This window comes from Plectropomus leopardus, chromosome 9, assembly GCF_026936395.1.
Source record: "Plectropomus leopardus strain MGB_pleo_1.0 chromosome 9, ASM2693639v1, whole genome shotgun sequence".
Taxonomy (NCBI): Eukaryota; Metazoa; Chordata; class Actinopteri; order Perciformes; family Serranidae; genus Plectropomus; species Plectropomus leopardus.
The window spans coordinates 37,748,893-37,767,373 of NC_142184.1; the positions used below are offsets into that span (position 1 = coordinate 37,748,893).

General features: G+C 40.3%; 1 protein-coding gene across 1 annotated transcript; it reads right to left on the minus strand.

Annotated features, from left to right (window-relative positions):
- Positions 1 to 834: 834 nt before the first annotated feature.
- LOC121946525 (beta-lactamase-like protein 1) lies at positions 835 to 11,805 on the minus strand. The gene is made up of 7 exons (XM_088082695.1): positions 11,663 to 11,805; positions 11,340 to 11,480; positions 9,052 to 9,155; positions 8,803 to 8,960; positions 5,524 to 5,744; positions 2,976 to 3,081; positions 835 to 2,781 (listed from the first exon to the last, which is right to left on the minus strand). Exons 2-7 carry the CDS (start codon positions 11,443 to 11,445, stop codon positions 1,803 to 1,805), a joined length of 1,674 nt encoding a protein of 557 aa, XP_087938821.1. The 5' UTR covers positions 11,446 to 11,480; positions 11,663 to 11,805; the 3' UTR covers positions 835 to 1,802.
- Between the last annotated feature and the right edge of the window lie 6,676 nt (positions 11,806 to 18,481).

The following is an 18,481-nucleotide window of genomic DNA, read 5'->3' on the forward strand; positions in this document are numbered from 1 at the left end:
CACCCAAGATTACTGAACGCACTTATCTGGTTACTGAATGCTGCTAATTTTAGTCATTTCTTGTAAATGGCAGATTGTTTTAAGTCTTTTGTTGGTAAAAATCTTTATGCTGTTTGTTTTGAAGTTTTTGCTGTTGTGTTTTTAGTCTGTGCTTTTTGGTGAAATTTGTCAATAAAGGTTAAATAAAAAAATTAAATTAAAAAAATAGTGTCATCAGTTCAGTATCTGACTAAATGTCTACCCTTCTGTTATTATTATTATTACCCTTCTGGAGTTATGACATTGAGTAATGGAAAGAAAAGTGTTTTATGTCGAATATGTCACAGTGAAATTACCCTTTGACCTTTAGAGTTTTATCACTTCATCATTTTATCATATTAGACATTTTGTGCAAAGTTTTGTCATAATTAGCGCAATAATTCTTGAATTATGTTTTGTGAGGTCATGTTGACCTTGACCTTTGTCCTTTGATTACCAAATTCTAATCAATTCATTCAACACTACTTAGTATGTTTACATGATACTAGAAAAAGTCCAATAATTGTGTTAGTCTGACTAAAACTGGACTTTTAAAATACATATAAACATGTTAATCCCACTGAAATCATACTAAGTCGAATTTCTCAAAGCTAGACAAACAGCCTAGATCAGGGGTGTCAAACTCAAATATACAGTGGGCCTACAATTGACTACAATTGAGCATGTTTTCCCTTCTCTCCAGATATATAATGATAAACTCATAATGATAAAATTTACATTTAAATCTGGAACAAGCAAAGCTTACTATTATTATAAACACATGAGAAATCGAATTACAAATAAAAGGCACATCAGTGGCACTCGTTTCTTTTTTTATTTAAATAAATAAAAAAAACCTGTCTGTCCCTCTCTCTATTTGTAGCCTTCAGCAGTTCATTTTAATAGAAACCTTTTTTCACAGACCAACAACAAAACAGCCAAAAAAATATAATATAATATAAGTTTCTTCAATGAAAATCTAACCAGGTCTGTCCTTTATATTCATGAACAGATACTCTGCCTCCCACCTGTCTAGAGAGCTCCTGTTTTCAAAGTCCACCTTTCCTTTGGCCATTTTTTGGGAGGGATAGCATATATTTGCCTGTGGTGATTGACAGCATGAGGTTGCTAATGAATGTCAGGAGGATGCTTGCAGGTCTTGATTGACGCGCCAACGCACTTGCAGTGCATTCTGGGATTTTTACTATTAGCATTGCGTGTGCTATATACCGGCGGGCCAGTTCCAATAGACATTTGATATCATCTCGTGGGCCCATGGATTTGGCCCATGGATTTTGAGTTTAACATCTCTGGCCTAGATAATGCAGTTGGGGGTTGATTTACTCTTTTATGTATATGCCTCAACTGGACCAGAACTGGCCTAGGCGATCTGCTCATGCTCCATAGTGCCTGCAGTGAGCTTTGAGTTAGAAGTTGAACAGCATTAATCCGTAGAAGAAAGCCAGGAAAAACAAAAGAAAAAAGGAGAAGGTAAGAAAACAAAACAAGGGGCACCCAATAGCTCACCTGGTTGAGCTAGTGCCCCATGTACAAAGCCTATGTCCTTGCTGCAGCGGCTGCAGGTTCAAGTCAGACTTTGGCCCTTTGCTGCACGTTTTCATCTCTCTCTCCTCCTTTCACTCTAAAGTCTGTCATATCTTATAAAACTGAAAAAGCCTGAAACAATATATAAAAAGAAAACAAAAGACAAAGATGAAGGTACTAAATAAAGGGTAGACTATGTCCAAACTTCCAGTGTCAAGTAGTAAGTTGAATTCTTGTCTTTATGAAGTAAAGTATGGTCTGCCAGCTATTCTCGTCACCCTGTAAGTGTTGAGTCCTGGGGAATCAAACCCTGGTGACACCCCTTTCTTGTTGATGGGGTAAAAGTTGAAGAGCTGTCTGTCCTGTGCCTCCAGGGAAACAGAGGCGCTGTTCACCTTCAGCTTACAAGGGTATGGGCTCTCAAACACCACCCTAAACACCCTGTCCTGCAGGTAATCCAGCCGAATAGTTCGGTACTTGGATGGCACAGTTGTGTCCACCTGTGGTCCAAACTGCTGCATGACCAGCACCCCGTTTGTGTCCACCTTAATCTCATAGAAAGTCATATTCCTGTAAGTGAAAAAGCCCACATATGGAGCTGGGTTGGGTGGTGGTCTGAGCGTTCGTTGACCTTCCCTGAAAGCCCTCTCCACTGCTGGGATGAGATAGCTGTAGGCCTGGCGTACAAGGTCCCGGTCAACAGGCCGGACCCCAGCCATCAGTACCACCATGCCCAGTTTGAGCCGTGGCACCAGGGAGAGGGTGGCTGCATAACCATCCAGATCACCATCCTTCCTCACCACATTATAGCCCAACTGCTCATTGATCTCCCATGGTGTGCCAGTGAAGTTGGCAAAGTAGCTGCTGTGGCATTGAAAGACTGGAGTTAGCATAGTGTTGAGGGTGTCCTGGCGGAGCAGAGTCTCACCGTATGCGCCCAGAAGAGCCATCATGAGCTTGGCCATGTCAGCTGATGTGGAATACATCTGGCCTGCAGGTCGATACCAGCCGAGGTCGTAGAGGGGAGCTGGTTGGCCATTGCTGTACACACCTACAGCCATTTGCCTCTGAATTGCTGGAGTTAAGTTGAAACCAGTGTCTTCCATACTGAGTTGCTCCAGAATATTTTCTGATACCCAGTTCTCAAAGTTTGAGCCAGTCGCCTTCTGAGCCAAGATGTTGGCCAATAAGGAAAAAGCAACATTGCTGTAGTGGCATCTAGGGGAAAAGAGACCATAATGTCACAAATTTTGACAGTTTACCTCTGGATACAAATGACTAAAAGCATAGTAAATATTTGTTTTATACATAAACATCAACCTCCTCTTTCTTTTCAGGGTATAGGAATGCACAGATTATCAGAGGTCATCACAGTAGAAACAGAGCAACATAGGAAGAAAGCAGAGTCTTACTTGGTCCCTGGTTCTGTCACAATGACATCATCCTTTAATAGACTAAGGGCTGCCTCTGTGTCTCCACTCCAAAGGAGATTAGTTGACCTTAATCTTCTGGGTAACCCTGTTAAAATATTAGAAAACCAAAGTGAGGAAAACTTGTGAGTACATCTGTGGACTATTTTGTCTATGAATCTTTTTATGTATTGGCTCCTTCTAACAAGGGACTTTATTCCATAGACATACATGAAAATACAGTATTTAAAAAATATTCTGGATCTTTAGAAGAACTTAACCCACCACTTAGCATTGCCATAACTCTGTTTATGTTAATTAGAACAGTGCATGAAAGCAAACTAGTAGATCCTTGTTTAAAACACAGTAATAAAGAAGGAGCTTATGCTTATGGCCAAGTTAATATTGCAAGACTGGCTGATCTACAGATCCAAACAAAGGAGCCTCACTTCAAAGCTCAGTGCTATGTTCATTATGTTTACATGATGTTAGAAAAAGTGGAATTATTGTGTTAGTCTGACCAAAACTGGACTTTAAAAATATATTTGAACATGTTAGTTCAACTGAAATCTTACTAAGTTGAATTTCTTGAAGTTGGGCTAACAGCCTAGTTAATGCAGTTGGGGGTTGATTTACTCTTTCATGTATACGCCTCAACTGGACCTGAACTGCCCTAGGCGTTCGGCACATGCTCCATAGTTCCCGTGCCAGGGTATGACCTGGACGTTGAACAGCATAAATTCATAGAAGAAAGCCGTGAAAAACAAAAAAATAAGAAGAAAACAAGAAAACAAAACAAGAAAAAGGTACCAACAACTAGTGGTAGAGTACATACAAAATGTACAGCACTGAAAAGTTTATCCATGTTTCACCGATGGACATGCAACCCATTTGCTGTTTGCTAACTTGTTTGGAATGTGACATCATAGGTCAACTAGAAGAAGGTCCAATAGCAACTAGCTGAACAGGGGCATAGCTCCACCTACTGTGGCAGAGTTGGTCATACTTCCATCAATAAATGGATTCTTCACTTTGGTGATCCTCTAACTTTTAGCACCATCATGACTTTTTTTTGTTCAAAATGAAATGTTTTAACAACTATTGAAAGGGTTGCCGTGCATTTTGGTACATACATGTTTTCCTCAAGCTGAATTGTACTAACTGATCCTAATATACTTGTACTTGATCTAAGCAGGGCCTCCCGTGCTGTTAATTCCCTCTTTTCATTCTGAAAGGACAGAGCTGATTAGGTCTATATCTGGACACAGCTCAGAGTAAATATAGCTCCTCTCTTTGGTCATGTGAGCCCAGGTTAGCTCAGGTGCTGTGGTGGGTAACAGAGACATGTCCTCACCGGGAATGACATGGTGATGGTGGTGAGAGTCTAGACCTACATTTTGACCATTGTGCTTCCTTCACACACTGTTACAGAGTTTTTTGATTGAATGTAATGGGTTAATAGGAAGATTAAACAATGTCAGCTTTGTTGTGAACTTGTCAAGTATAAGATGTGGACAAACAGTGTTGTCCATTTGTACACAACTAGTTCTTCAGCCCAGGATGTAAGGAATTAGTTATGGATATTGGATGTTTGTGCACTTCACAATTTACGTCCAGTGAAGCATTTAGTGGAAATGGAGACAGTTGTGTGTCTTTTTTACCAAAGCACAAAGTAAGAGTGTGAAGGTCAGGATGTTTGATAAAGGTGTAGGTCATTGGACTTTCAAGGGGCAAACTAGAGTCTGTGTCCTGTCATAGACCAGCAGTTAATTTCTGTTGCCATGTTTCAGCAGAGTAGTAAGGTCAGTCACTAGAAGAAAATGTTAGCATTGTATGTTTCTTATGCTTCTTTCAGGTGCCTTTCATAAGTATTTAACCCTTTGATAGCTGAGCAAACTGGTGCAATTTCTTTCAGAAACATGGGGAAAAAGGTAATGAGCAATTTCTTGCTAACTTTTGGGTCATTTATTCTTCTTTGTTCATTGCCCTTTTTACGTTTTTGAAAGAAATGAAGATTTCAAAGGGTTAGGTGATGTTTTATATAGCCTGACTTTATCATCGAGGATGATAAATAGCATGACAAGGGGAAAAGCCTGTTAAGCAACTTTTTAGGCACGAAAAACGGCTCTACTAAGAAATTGCTGCCTTTCCAGAGGGGACTGTGCCCCCCTCCAGACCAGGTATTTTAAGCTAAAACATGGTCTTTTCCTAATGATAACCGGCTGATTTTTGTGCCTAAACATAACCAAATGTCAACCACAACATTGTTGAAAAGTAAATATTAAATGTATCTCGTAAATAATAATGTGTAAATGTAACACATCTGAGGTTTGCAGACACATACAATGTCAGCCTTTATCCTGGTGATTGGGTTGAGTAGTATGGCAGCCTGCTAACTGTTTCTCTGGGAGAACAATCCCTGAACATATCAGAGATGTTGGTGGTGATTCGGCTGGAACCAGGCTATACACATATCTGATGTTTGCTCTCCTGATGTAGATTCATCAAAGATGGCCACCAGGTCATATAAAACACTCAATCTTGTGTTTACCAGAGAGCTGGCTGGCCATCCTGCGCAGGGTGAGTGCAGGAAAGGTGATGCCAAGGGTCCTGACAGACGTGGATGCTGGTCCCCTACTTTTCCCCAGCGGGTCCTTCATGGTGAAGTTGTCTGCGTACTTCTCAAGAGGGTCATCCAGAGAGTCCACCAGGCCGTCCTCCCACAGCTTGTATAGCATTAGAGTGGGAAAGATCTTCGAGAGGCTTGCAATTCTGCAATCGCAGTGATTACAGTGAGTGCAACCCATGCATATTCCAATTAATTAAATAAATCCTGCTTTAAAAATACATCACATTCCCCCTGCTGCTAAACAGATAGCATGTAAGCACTTCATTTATTAAGTGCTTCAGTCTCATTGATAACAGCTACTATATGCAGTTTACCTAATTCAATGAAGGTCTAATCCTAATTCTAACTCTAAGCCTCAGATCAAATGCATTATCCGATAGAAGAATTAGACTGCAGGTTACATCATGTGGTAATGATTATTGTTCAGATAGAGCTGCTAATATTATGGACTGGCTGAGCAGCTTTTAGGACTGATATTATTAATAACTAAGCATTTGGCCTTTAAACAAATCCCCACTTCCTTTTGTCATATCTCTGTCATATTTTATTTTAATCTCCTTCACACCTGTTGTTCTCTATGTCTATGTCTGCTTGCAAATTTTCTGATCTTTTTAGTGTTGCCTCATTAACTGCTTTTAACCCAAATTTTAACACAGAGGAGCTAGTCTCCTTTTTTAACCTCACCTGTCAGACCGTCCTGGACGCTGTTGCTCCATATAAATTCAAATACTCTAATACCACTCCCCAACCATGGTTAAATGAATCCACACAAAAATTAAAAAGAGACTGTCGGAAAATGGAGAGAAAGTGGAAAAAGACAGGTATAACTGTATTTTATGACATCTGGAAAGATTCAATGAAAAAATATCAAAAGGCAGTTGAAGATGCAAGAGCCTCATTCTTTTCTGACTTAATTTTATCAAATCATTCCAACCCCAGAACTTTGTTTAAAGTCATTGAAACAATTACCTCCCCCTCCCCCCAACATCTTATTGATGCCTCTCCAGAAATGTGTGAGAAATTGTTACAGTTTTTTAATAGCAGGGCTTTGGACATAAGGCAACAAATCAACCCCCCTGACCGTATTCTACATGTTAATAAGGACATTTTTAATACTTTTAACAATTTTAGACCAGTTTCTTTACCCTTTTTATCCAAAATCATTTCCCAAATGAAATCAACCTCGCCTTGATTTTATTCCCACAAAGTTTCTTAAAGAGGTTTTTAACACAGTTGAGCCCGTTATTTTATCGATAATTAATAGTTCCCTAGTAGAGTTCATTTTCCCTTCTTCTTTTAGGCATGCAGTGGTCCAACCTCTTTTAAAGAAACACAACATTGATCCCTCTGTTTTTAGCATTTTAGGCCAATTTCTAAACTCTCGTTTTTATCAAAAGTTTTAGGAAAAGTGGTTTCCACCCAGCTTTTATCTTTTATGTGTCACAACAACATATTTGAGAAGTTTCAGTCTGGTTTTAGAGCTCTACATAGCACTGTAACTGCCCTCCTCAAGGTTACAAACAACATTCTTTTAGCCGCTGACAAAGGGGAGAGCGCAATTTTAATTCTTTTAGATCTAAGTGCAGCTTTCGACACAGTAGACCACACTATTTTAATCAATCGTCTAAAAAGTTGGGTTGGTATTAAAGATATCGCACTTGGTTGGTTTCACTCTTATCTTTAGCAAGAACCCACTTGGTCACTATGGGTAATCACTCCTCCTCTTCTGCTCAAATTACCTGTGGTGTGCCGCAAGGTTCAATGTTAGGCCCAATTTTATTTTCTATTTACATGCTCCCACTCTGCAAAATAATCCAGAACCACAACGTTTCCTTTCATTGCTATGCAGACGACACACAGATATACCTCCCACTTAGACCAGATGACCCGGGAAGCCTAGCTGCTGTCTTAGACTGCCTCAACGATATCAACTGTTGGATGGCTCAAAATCACCTGCAACTCAATAACTCAAAGTCAGAAGTCATATTTTTCTCACCCCCAAACCCTGCCAACCATATTATAAATGCCCTAGGTCCCCTCTCCACAAATCTGAAGCCCACTGCCAGTAACCTCGGAGTAACTTTTGACTCACAACTGTCCTTCCTGCCACATGTCAAAAACATTGTTCAGTCCTGCTTCTTCCAGTTAAGATTGATCTCCAGAATCAAACCACTACTTTCACAGTCACACTTGGAAAAAATTATTCATACATTCATCTTTTCCAGACTTGATTATTGTAACTCCCTTCTCTCAGGTATTAACCACAAATCACTCTCCCGCCTCCAACTAGTTCTCAATGCAGCAGCTAGGCTTCTCACAGGTTTTAACAGACGACATCATATCACTCCAATCCTTGCTTCCCTCCACTGGCTTCCTGTACATTTTAGAATTGATTTTAAGATTCTACTGATTGTTTTTAAAGCTTGTTTGGGCCTAGCACCAATTTGCATATCAGAAATGTTGACTCCTTATGAGCCAGTGCGCAGCCTTAGATCCTCAGGTGGGGCCCTTCTGGTCGTTCCAAAGTCTAGGCTTAAAACTAAGGGTGACATCAGGGCCCATAGCCTTTGGAACGACCTGCCCGAGGAGATAAGGTTTGCAGATTCTGTGACTTCTTTTTAATCACTTCTTAAAACCCATTTTTTATAGACTTGCATTTATGTGATGTTGTCTATTATATATATATATATATATATATATATATATATATATATATATATATATATATATATATATATATATATATATATATATACATACATCAGTATTTTTATTTATTTATCTTTTCTTCTCTTAATTCTATTTTATCTGATCTTAATTCTTTTTAAAATGATTTACTTATTTCTTCTATTAATATATTTTATTTTATTTCATTTATTTATGCATGTATTTATATTCTCTTTATTTATGTATTTATTTTTATTCTGCCCCGGCAATGTTTTAAGTCTATTACAAGTACTATTAATTCTGTGTTTTACTGCAAATGCTCTTCAAACAGCATTTATTCATGCTAGGCTGTGTTGCTGATGTTACTTCTGTTTTGTGATTGACTCTCTCGTTTGTCTGGCTTTAGTTCAGTATTGCTTTTTGGCTCTTTTTAGTCATGTTGCATATGCATGAAACTCCTCTCTATATAAATAAAGTTATTATTATTATTATTATTATTATTATTATTACACACTGCGTGACAGTAAATCTCACCTGTACACTGTGTACTCGTTGGGTGCAGATGAGGAGGGCTCACTACTGTTCTTCTTGCCAAAGTTTCCATTCCACAAAACAGAGTCATTTAAAACCACGATAGCTGATATCGCCGGCAGCTTGGTGCTGTGAACGCTTGAGCTCAGGAGTACATCTACCTGTTAGGAGAAACTTCAGTGAGATTAAGTATAACTTTATATATTTAAAAAACAGTACATGACTGACAAAAACTACTAGACAGAAATGTACCTTTTCTAAGGCCACCCTCAGAGATGTGATGGGATGTTTGAGGGGCACAGGCTCAGGGAAGACAGGGCACATCTTCTCTGCTGCTGCTTGTTTTACAATGACTTCTGTGGGAAAAAGGCAGACTTATCATGTATAAAACATCTATTCTGATGCTGTTTTATGCACTCTGGCACCTTATTTAGCCTGAAAAACTTTCTTTTGAAACTAGCGATCTATGGCTTTTTATCCTTTTATTCTTAAGGACTGTTTGTTATTCAAAAAAGGGGAGGTCCTTGTGCAAAAAGGGGATGTCATTTAACTGAGGGACTTACGGTTTGTTTTTGTTTTTTTGGCTTGACTGCAATGCTTTCTATTGTTCATGTATTGAGCCTATTCTTATTATATTTAGATAGTTGCTTTAACATACATTTTTGTATTTTCTGCTGTGGGCTGGGATAACAGTATTTTGACTTTTCAATGTTTGCAGATACATAAGGAAAATGGCTAACTAAATCTGAATGTTTTATCTTGTGTTTAACGAACTCAAAGCAAAACATGTTTGGCCTTTGACCAACTTTCAGCAATAGAGAGATGAAAGAAAAAAAACAGACAACAAAAAGAGGTAAGAGTAACTAAATTGAAATGACATTTTCATAAACATGAACTGAATGCTTCCCTTTCTGGGGAATTGGATGGACCTGTTTGACTGATGATCTTTTCTTCCCCCTCCAAGATCTGTCCATCTTGTATTTGTTGTCTGGATGAATCTTGCTAATCTGAATCTTGCTAGCATTGCAAGATTCATAGTTAGTGCACTATTTTTGGGTTGTCCTTTCCTTTAGAAATCAGATCATTCCACTGTTGACAACTCTTCACATTTCTCCCTCAGGTGAGTGACCCATGCAGTGGTTACTCATAAAAATGCCTTTCAAAAAAGGTTAGCATATAAACAGACACACAACTAGCAAGAGCATTAAACATTTTCACATAAAACATTTAAACATTCTCTCACAGAGGCATATTTAAGGCTCCGTTCACTGAAATTATGACAGTTTGTGTTTCATTGTTCACATTCTGAGATCTCTGTCTCAACCTCAAAAACATGGGAGTGGAATTTTATCCAAGGTTTTTCAATGTATTAATGATTTACTGGATACTTTTTCACTGACATTTTAGTAACAGTAAATGACTAGTATGACCCGAAAAGTGAGAAAAACTAGTTGGAAGGCTGGTTAACTGTGACGACACACATTTAACTCTCGGCCTGTTACTTGTATTTAAGACCTATCTGTACTAAAACTTCATGACATTATTAATAATACTGCACATTATCTGATACAGTTTCATATTAGGACAGTATTCCTGCTGCTGTTTTTACTTGTTGTTGTGACTTATTGAGTCCTTCAGGTGCAGCATGTTTGACACAGTCAGACACAACACCCTGAACACCCAGCCTGTCAGCCAAATCAAGATATATATCACATCCAACACATGAGCAGCTGAGAGCAGTGACTGTTGTCAGATCCACCCCTGCTCTGCTCCACCTTCACTCCCCCTCCTGTCTCTCAGTACAATTTAAAGTGTGCTTTAACACGGCTGCTAATCCTGCTGCTACTATTTCCAGCTCAGTGTAATCCTGCAGCAGCTTCTGCAAACGAGCAATTATACCAAAGAGGCTAAGGAAGTCCCAGGCCCAAAAGTAGTCACACCTTATGTCTTAAAGCGATAGTTCAGGTTTTTTGAAGTGGTGCTGTATGAGGAACTTAGGTCAGTGTATTACATATAGTAGATGTCAGTCAGCACACCCCCATGATGGAGAAGCAGGCTGGAGTCCAACATGGAAGCTCAGCAATATATTGCTATAGATGGGGGTCAGCAACAAAACATATTTAGGTCTCTCAAAAAAAGTCCCACCTAAATTATCAGTCAATATCAGTTAAAGTGTACACTATATTAACATTATTTTAACCACTTTACCTTTCTGCCAGACAGCCTGCTTCAATAGGAAAGTTGTCAACGGCATAAGATCCCTATCTGTGCAAAGCCACCAGACTCTAAGAGAAAAACAGCAATTTTAGCTCAAAGAACTCAGGAGCTGCTGGTCGACTGCTGCTTCCATCAGTCGACCAGTCGTCTTTTTTTTTTTAGGTGGAACCTTTTTAGGTGTCTAACATATGTTTTGTTGCTGACCCCTCCACATCAGTACATTGCTGAGCTTCCATGTTTCCAGCCTGCTTCTTTAAACTGGGGGCATGCTGACTGAACTATCCCTTTAAAGTGTTGTGTGTTCTTAGGGTGTAAATCTGTACCTGTCTTCAGCTTTGGCATCCTGTATTGCCATATGAAGCAGCAGGTCATGACCACAGAGAGCAGGAAGAAGACAACCATGCCCAGCATGGTCCATTTCACCTTCATCTTGCCTACTGGCTGTTGTGGGCAACAGACGTAGTCTAGAGAAAAGTTTAATGTTAGTAAAAGGTATTACTAGAATTACAGAATGAGCGTACTGCAAAATAAAGCGCAAACCCCTGAGGCATGTTTTTCATGTAATTTAACGAAGACTTTCTTTTTCTACTGACAAGTTTAATTTGCCAGAAAACACAAGGTAACACAGAACAGATATTTAACTTACCAAAGAAGGGAAACAAGCCTCAGAGGTCTCTCGTTATCTTTGTGTCATTCTTCATCAGACAGCAAAACTCCACAATATAATTTCCTGCGAGGTCCACAGATAAGAGGTCAGCAGGACTGCATGAACTCTGCTGCTCCTGAGCACTGGCTGGCTGCAGACCATTACCTCCATGCACTTAATCCTGACTGTGATCCCTTGCTCTAGATGAAGGGTTGATTCTATTCCCACTCCACTGTGACATCATAATCTGCTGGGAGTTTCTGCCACAGAGCCAAATGTAAGGAGGCTGTAGAATGGAAATCTGCTCAGCACTCATCCTCAACAATCAAATCATCTTAATTCCACACATGCATCACTTATCTCTTCATCACCATATAAGAGGGATGTCGTAGGGTTAACTGTTGTGGAAATTCTTTAACTAACCTGGAGTGACATCAGTTTTCACTGTGCTACTTTCAGACACCTGTCACAAATATTTAAACCTTTGAACTCTGAGCAAATTGGGAGGGAAAAAGGCAGTAAGCCACGTAATAAGAAATGTTGCACAAATTGCAAGAAATCGGTAAATTTAGAGAACTGCAAGGGGAGAATGTTTAGGGAAAAAAAGAAAAAAAACTAGGGAAGAACAATCTAATTTTGGAGAGACAGCAAGCTCAATTTGCGGCAGCAGCACCTACCTGTGGCACCTCTTGTGGCACTCCCAGATGCCGCAGCTAGGTGCCGCTAGCAGTCGCAGCAGATGCCACTGGTTGCCGAGACGTGCCGGGAGGTGCCAGGAGGTGCCGGGAGGTGCCAGTGCTTGTGCCACTGATTGCCACGAGGTGCCGGGAGGTGCCAGTGCTTGTGCCGCGGTTTGGCGGAGGTGCCGGGAGGTGCCAGTGCTTGTGCCACTGCTTGCCAGGAGGTGCCGCGAGGTGCCAGTGCGTGTGCCGCGGTTTGGCGGTTTTTAATATAGCCTACTCACAAAATTAATATATTACAAGGTGACAAAATTATCTGCAGCAGCGGAAAAATCCGCCGAAAAGGTGACACGAGGATGATATCAGCTTCCTCTCATCTCACTGTCTCCGCTGTGTGTGTATTCACAGGCTGTCAGCGCGCACACACACACACACACACACACACACACACACACACACACACGCGTGTTGTCAGGTTTCAGCGCGGCCACGAGCGGTAAGCAGCTGCGTTTTCTCAGTCACAACGAGCACAGAAGTGAGTCCACGTCCCCTGTATGTGACAGCCTGAAGACAATTGACCGGTGTTTGACAGACCCTACGTTAAGCCCCGCACCAGGCTGTAGTTCTGCACTACTTTGTTTTATTTAATCACATTTTTTACAAAGGCAGCTTTCTTATTTTCCACTATAGCTTCCTGCAGCTGACAAAGAGAAAGTTAATGCTGTGTAATGCATCTGTATTTCAGAGCTTTTAAAAAGTCTAGTGCTGCCCTGCCTGTGAGAGTTTTTGCAAACGGAAATAGGAGACTGTTGTTGTAGAGTAGAGTGGAGAGGAGTGAGAGAAATGAGAGGAGCGGAGGTGCTAAACACAGGAGCTGACTGGTGCCGCAAGACACAGTTTGAGGGGGCACTAAAAGTTCCTGCTGTCCTTTCCATGGATGAAGAGGAGAAAAAGGAACTGCTTGCGGAACTGCACTCTTGGGACGGTGAACATGACGAGACCTCTCCAGCAGAACAGCTGACTTTTGCTTTCCAAAAAAAGACAGACTCACTGAAGTGTTCACTGAAGAGCTTGTTGACAAAAGACAGTTAAAAGTTTTCTCAAGATTTGAGGAGTGATCCTCATACACACCAGCAATGTCACACTAGATTTCACTCACACACACACGCACGCACACAACCTTGTTGAAATCTTTTATTAAAAATTTAAAATGTTATAAAAATGTTTACTTTTATTCTGTCCATCTTGAATGGTTGCATTTGTCAAGAAATGTAGATTAAAAACTATTTCAATGGAAAGGTGGAAATAGATTAACTTCAGTGTTTTTACAGCCTACTTTATCCACAAGAAATGACCTTGTGGGCCTTCAAAATGGCATTTCAAGGGTTAAGTCCCTCAAAATTATGAAAAAGTTATGAACAGGGCAGAAGTGATTTAAGAGAATTGTGCAAAAAAGGCTCCCACAATGTCCAACTTGCAATTTATAATTTTTTTGCGACGTTTCGGTGCTACACCACCATCAGGCAAACAGTTTTTTGTTCCAGAAAAGCCATCTTAAGTAGGGAGTGGTCATTTATCCACATCCAATCATCATCGGGTTATTTAAACAACAATGTGACCTCAATGAAAAAATATACATATAATCACAATAATCAATTATCCTTGTTCGAAACACACAATTGCAATGACAATAAATGACTACAGCAAAAAAAAGTTATACAGACACAGCCACATGTTGTTTCTAAAAAAGGGTATCTACAAAGATTATCAAAGAAGATTTGTGTCATCAAAAACAGGAATATTTACACCAGGGGCTCAAAAACTGCAGTATCTGCGGTCTCCCCATCAGTCAGTTTTTCCGATTAAGAAACTAATTTTTAAAAAATCAACAGATATAGAACAGAACATTTTATGTTTTCTTTCCTTTTTTTTTTTTTTTTTTTTTTCTGTTAACAATCGAATAGTTCAAAAATCTCCTTTCTCTCCAGTGTCATTTCTCTCACTCCTCTCCACTCTACAACATGCAGTGGACGTGGACTCACTTCTGTGCTCGTTGTGACTAAGAAAACGCAGCTGCTTACTGCTCGTGGCCGCGCTGAAACCTGACAACACGCGTGTGTGTGTGTGTGTGCGCTGACAGCCTGTGAATACACACACAGCGGAGAGACAGTGGGATGAGAGAAAGCTGATATCATCCTCGTGTCCCCTTTTCGGCGGATTTTTCCGCTGCTGCAGATAATTTTGTCACCTTGTAATATATTAATTTTGTGAGTAGGCTATATTAAAAACCGCCAAACCGCAACACACGCACTGGCACCTCGCGGCACCTCCGCCAAACCGCGGCACAAGCACTGGCACCTCCCGGCACCTCGTGGCAATCAGTGGCACAAGCACTGGCACCTCCTGGCACCTCCCGCCACCTCGTGGCAATCAGTGGCACAAGCACTGGCACCTCCTGGCACCTCCCGGCACGTCTCGGCAACCAGTGGCATCTGCTGCGACTGCTAGCGGCACCTAACTGCGGCATCTGGGGGTGCCACACGAGGTGCCACAGTTAGGTGCCGCTGCCGCAAATTGAGCCAGCCCCTGCTGGGAGAGTATGTGGGGGGATGGTAAAACTTGCCTCTGGTGTCAGATGTCAGTGTCCTCCTTGTTTTTTCTTCAGAGCAAAGGTCAATGAACTTTGACCTGTAATTTTTAACTTATTGACTAAGTAGGGAAAAAGGCACATTAATCAACATTTAAACAAAAGTAAATACACCTGTGCTAGCTGGGGAGCTAGTTTTCATCAGTAGTTTTGGAGAGAAAAAAGAGTGAATATGGCCAAAAGGACTGCTAAAACAAAATATACTGTTGATGAGGCAATGGAGGAGGTTACTCGTCGCCGAGAGCGTCGAATGTCGAATAATCTCAGAACAGAGGAATTGCATGACTCTGTGGCGGAGGAGCTATTCATGGATGGAGAGGATTATCACCCTTGATAAGTGAGTATTTTATTATATTATATTATATTATATATGTGTGTGTGTGTGTGTGTGTCCGTCTGCGTGTGTGTGTTACTGTATATTTCGACAAAAACAAACTTTAGTTTGAATTGTGAATTGGTGAGTGTTTTTTTTACCGAACAGACCTGGGGGTATTCAAGAAAGGAGGTTCAACAAACTCTGGGTCTAACCCTGAACTCTGAGTCAGTTTACTCCGAGATGGGAAACTCTGGGTATTCAGTTCCAGAACAGCTGATCTGAATAAGTTCAATCAACTCTGAGTTTGTTCACCGTGAGTTCAGCATGTGCACGACCTCAATAAAAAGCCATCATCAGTGGAGCCCCGATACCTCGATTCACCATGGCAACTGCTGAGAAACAGAAACCAAGCTACTTTACCCCATTGGAACTAGAGGTCCTCATGCTGCCCACGGAGAATATGAGCCCATATTAAGAAAGAAAAGTAACAGCTAAGGAGAGAAAAGTGGCATGGGAGAAATCGCTGCCCGTGTCATTTGTGTCAATGCGCAAGTTTGACTGCAAATGTCCACTGACTAAACATTAACAGCACTTTATTAAAATCATAGCATACAGGTAAAAAAATGGTGGATTGAATAGCCTACATTTTGATTTTCATTTAGGTGCAATTCCACAGGGAGAAAATGCACTTTGAAGCAGCTGAAATGACATATATAAAAACATCAGTTAGAAAGGTAAGACATTTCACTCAGCCATGATTGTAGGCCAGCCTCACTTTGGTTTTATTCATATTTGACGTTAAACAAAGTAAATATTCATTTAGTGGCTATTTCAACAAATAATCATTTAAACCCCCAACAGAATGCTGTTTTAACACATATATGTCCTCTCGCCTAATATCCTGCTGAGGAAATTATAATTTAATATTGATATAAAGCACACACTGTCAACACAATTTACTTTAACTTTAACTTTAAGTTTCTTCATGGGACTGAGAATAACTATGATAATTGTGTATTAAATTATGGTGCATACAAATGTGGGGATGCTTTTTTTATGCATGATTTATTTAGCTAACTGATATTTGATTAGTCTTTTATTATATGGTAGTATTTGTCCCTATGTCCCTTTTTGAAAACGCCTAGACATACTCATACATCCATACGTGAAATACCAATTTTCTGTAATATTGTTATCAACTTTCAGCTTGATTTGGTTTGCTCTTATACTATGGTGCAGCAGTGAATACCTGCCAGTTACAGTCATCTGCAGCATCTTTTTCCTCAAAAAAATGGGCGAGGATCTTTATTTTAGTGTGTTTACACTTATGTAACACAATGACTAAAGCACTTACAGTTATTCTGACTGTGACAGTGATTCTGAGTATTACTTTTCAAATGAGACCATGCAAGTTCATGTACTAAAAATGAAACAAGGACAGCTCTCAGTTTACTTTGGGTATGTCTTGGACAGCCGTTTTAGGTTAATTTTACAGGAGTTATATCACATTTTAATTTAATTAAATAAACAATATGAGCAGATAAAATCCAAATAGCAGATTGTACAGATACAGTATGTGTATAGTCATTTTAAAATAAGGTGAAATCAGCCTAACATTATTGCTGACATTGTTGCTTCTCAATAAGCCATTTCTTCACATTACATTTCAGTGATGGGGACTCCCATTGACAGGATGCTCTGGAGGAAAAGACAGCCTGACTTAATACAGATTTCCTGAGTGGGATTGTGCAGTCCACCCTAGCTGAACCTCTTGTGACTTTTGTTTGTGGCAGATTTAAAAGTGATGAAGCTGGATAGAGGAGGAATTAAACCATGCATCATCTTAGAAACTAGGCAGACAGATGACGTTGTCTATTTCCATTCTCCTGGTGGTCCTTGTTGAGTGGGCAGTACTCGTCTTTAGTTGGGCCCTGGACTGGCCTTCAGACCTGCTGACTCCAATTCTCTCCTCCTCTGCCCTAACAAGATGTCTAGGTGTAGGATGCTCCTCGCCACTTATGTTGTAAGAAGCTCCTGGTCTGAGTGAGTGGGTTTCCTGCATTCTGGTCTTTATGCTCCCTTAGCTTTCACCTGAACCCAGGTGACCAAGAAAAACAGCTTCCACCTGTTCCTGTCCACATGTGAACATTGATGCTTGATTTGTGTGTTGGATGAAGCTGTCAGTGCTGGAGCAAAGTGCTGTCCATTAACCACAGCGGATATCAGGTGGTGTTGGAGTTGGAGCTGTCAGGGTCTAAAAGCTGTTACTTGTTGCTTTTTAATGATGCATTTGTGTGCACTTACCTCTCCAACCACTAGATAGAGCTGTAGACTTAATGTTGTCCTGAACACTCCACTGTAGAGCATTCAAGCTTATCGACAAAATCCTTCAAACATGTCTGCTCTTCATGTACAGCTTTTATTTATATATCATTTTCATTTTGGATGGGAATTTTTTCTTTTTTGCAGCTCAGTGTAATTTTAACATAGATGACATTTTGTTCACTTATTGAAGGTTTTTTACATCAATATATGTGTAACACATATATTATCCAGCTACAATAATGCACGGCCCCGTGTTGCAAGGATCTGTACACAATTCCTGGTGGCTGTAAACATCCAAATTTTTGCACTGCCTGCTTACCAGACATGTCACCCACTGAGCGTGTTTCTGATGCTCTGGATGCCAGTGTGTTCTAATTCCATTTCATTTAAGAGGAGGGGGTCAACATTCAAGAACCTGATTAACTCTATGTGAAGAGTATGTGTTGCACTGCGGGGGGCAATTGGCATTACCAGCCCATTCTCATTCTGAACTTGTCAAATACTGGCATTTTGACAGTGCTTTTGGCATATTTGATGCCAAAAGGCATTTCACATGTGCATGATACAAACCCTGGATCAACGCAGTCGGACAGAACCAGTTGCATTGTTATTATATGCCACCGGGCAGCACCTGCTGTGTCAGACAGGCAGGCTGAGAAAGCTCCCGGATGCAACCTGTTGCGTATGCATGTTACACCAAAGAACAACGTCAGATTGAAATGCTGCCAGTATTGATGAAATATAAGGCAGGTGGGAGGCACAGTGAATGGTGAGAGTGACTTGGCGAGATACTGTGTAATTCTTTGAGGAATCTTTTTTTCATTCATTCATTCATTTTCCATAACTGCTTG

What these genes read in the sequence shown, in the direction of transcription:
- LOC121946525 (XM_088082695.1), bottom strand. Translation starts at nt 11,445, where the DNA reads ATGAAGGTGAAATGGACCATGCTGGGCATGGTTGTCTTCTTCCTGCTC. An exon ending in TGAGGGTGGCCTTAGAAAAG is followed by an intron (nt 8,961 to 9,051) that starts GTACATTTCTGT and finishes TTCTCCTAACAG; the next exon opens with GTAGATGTACTCCTGAGCTC. An exon ending in AACGAGTACACAGTGTACAG is followed by an intron (nt 5,745 to 8,802) that starts GTGAGATTTACT and finishes CTGCGATTGCAG; the next exon opens with AATTGCAAGCCTCTCGAAGA.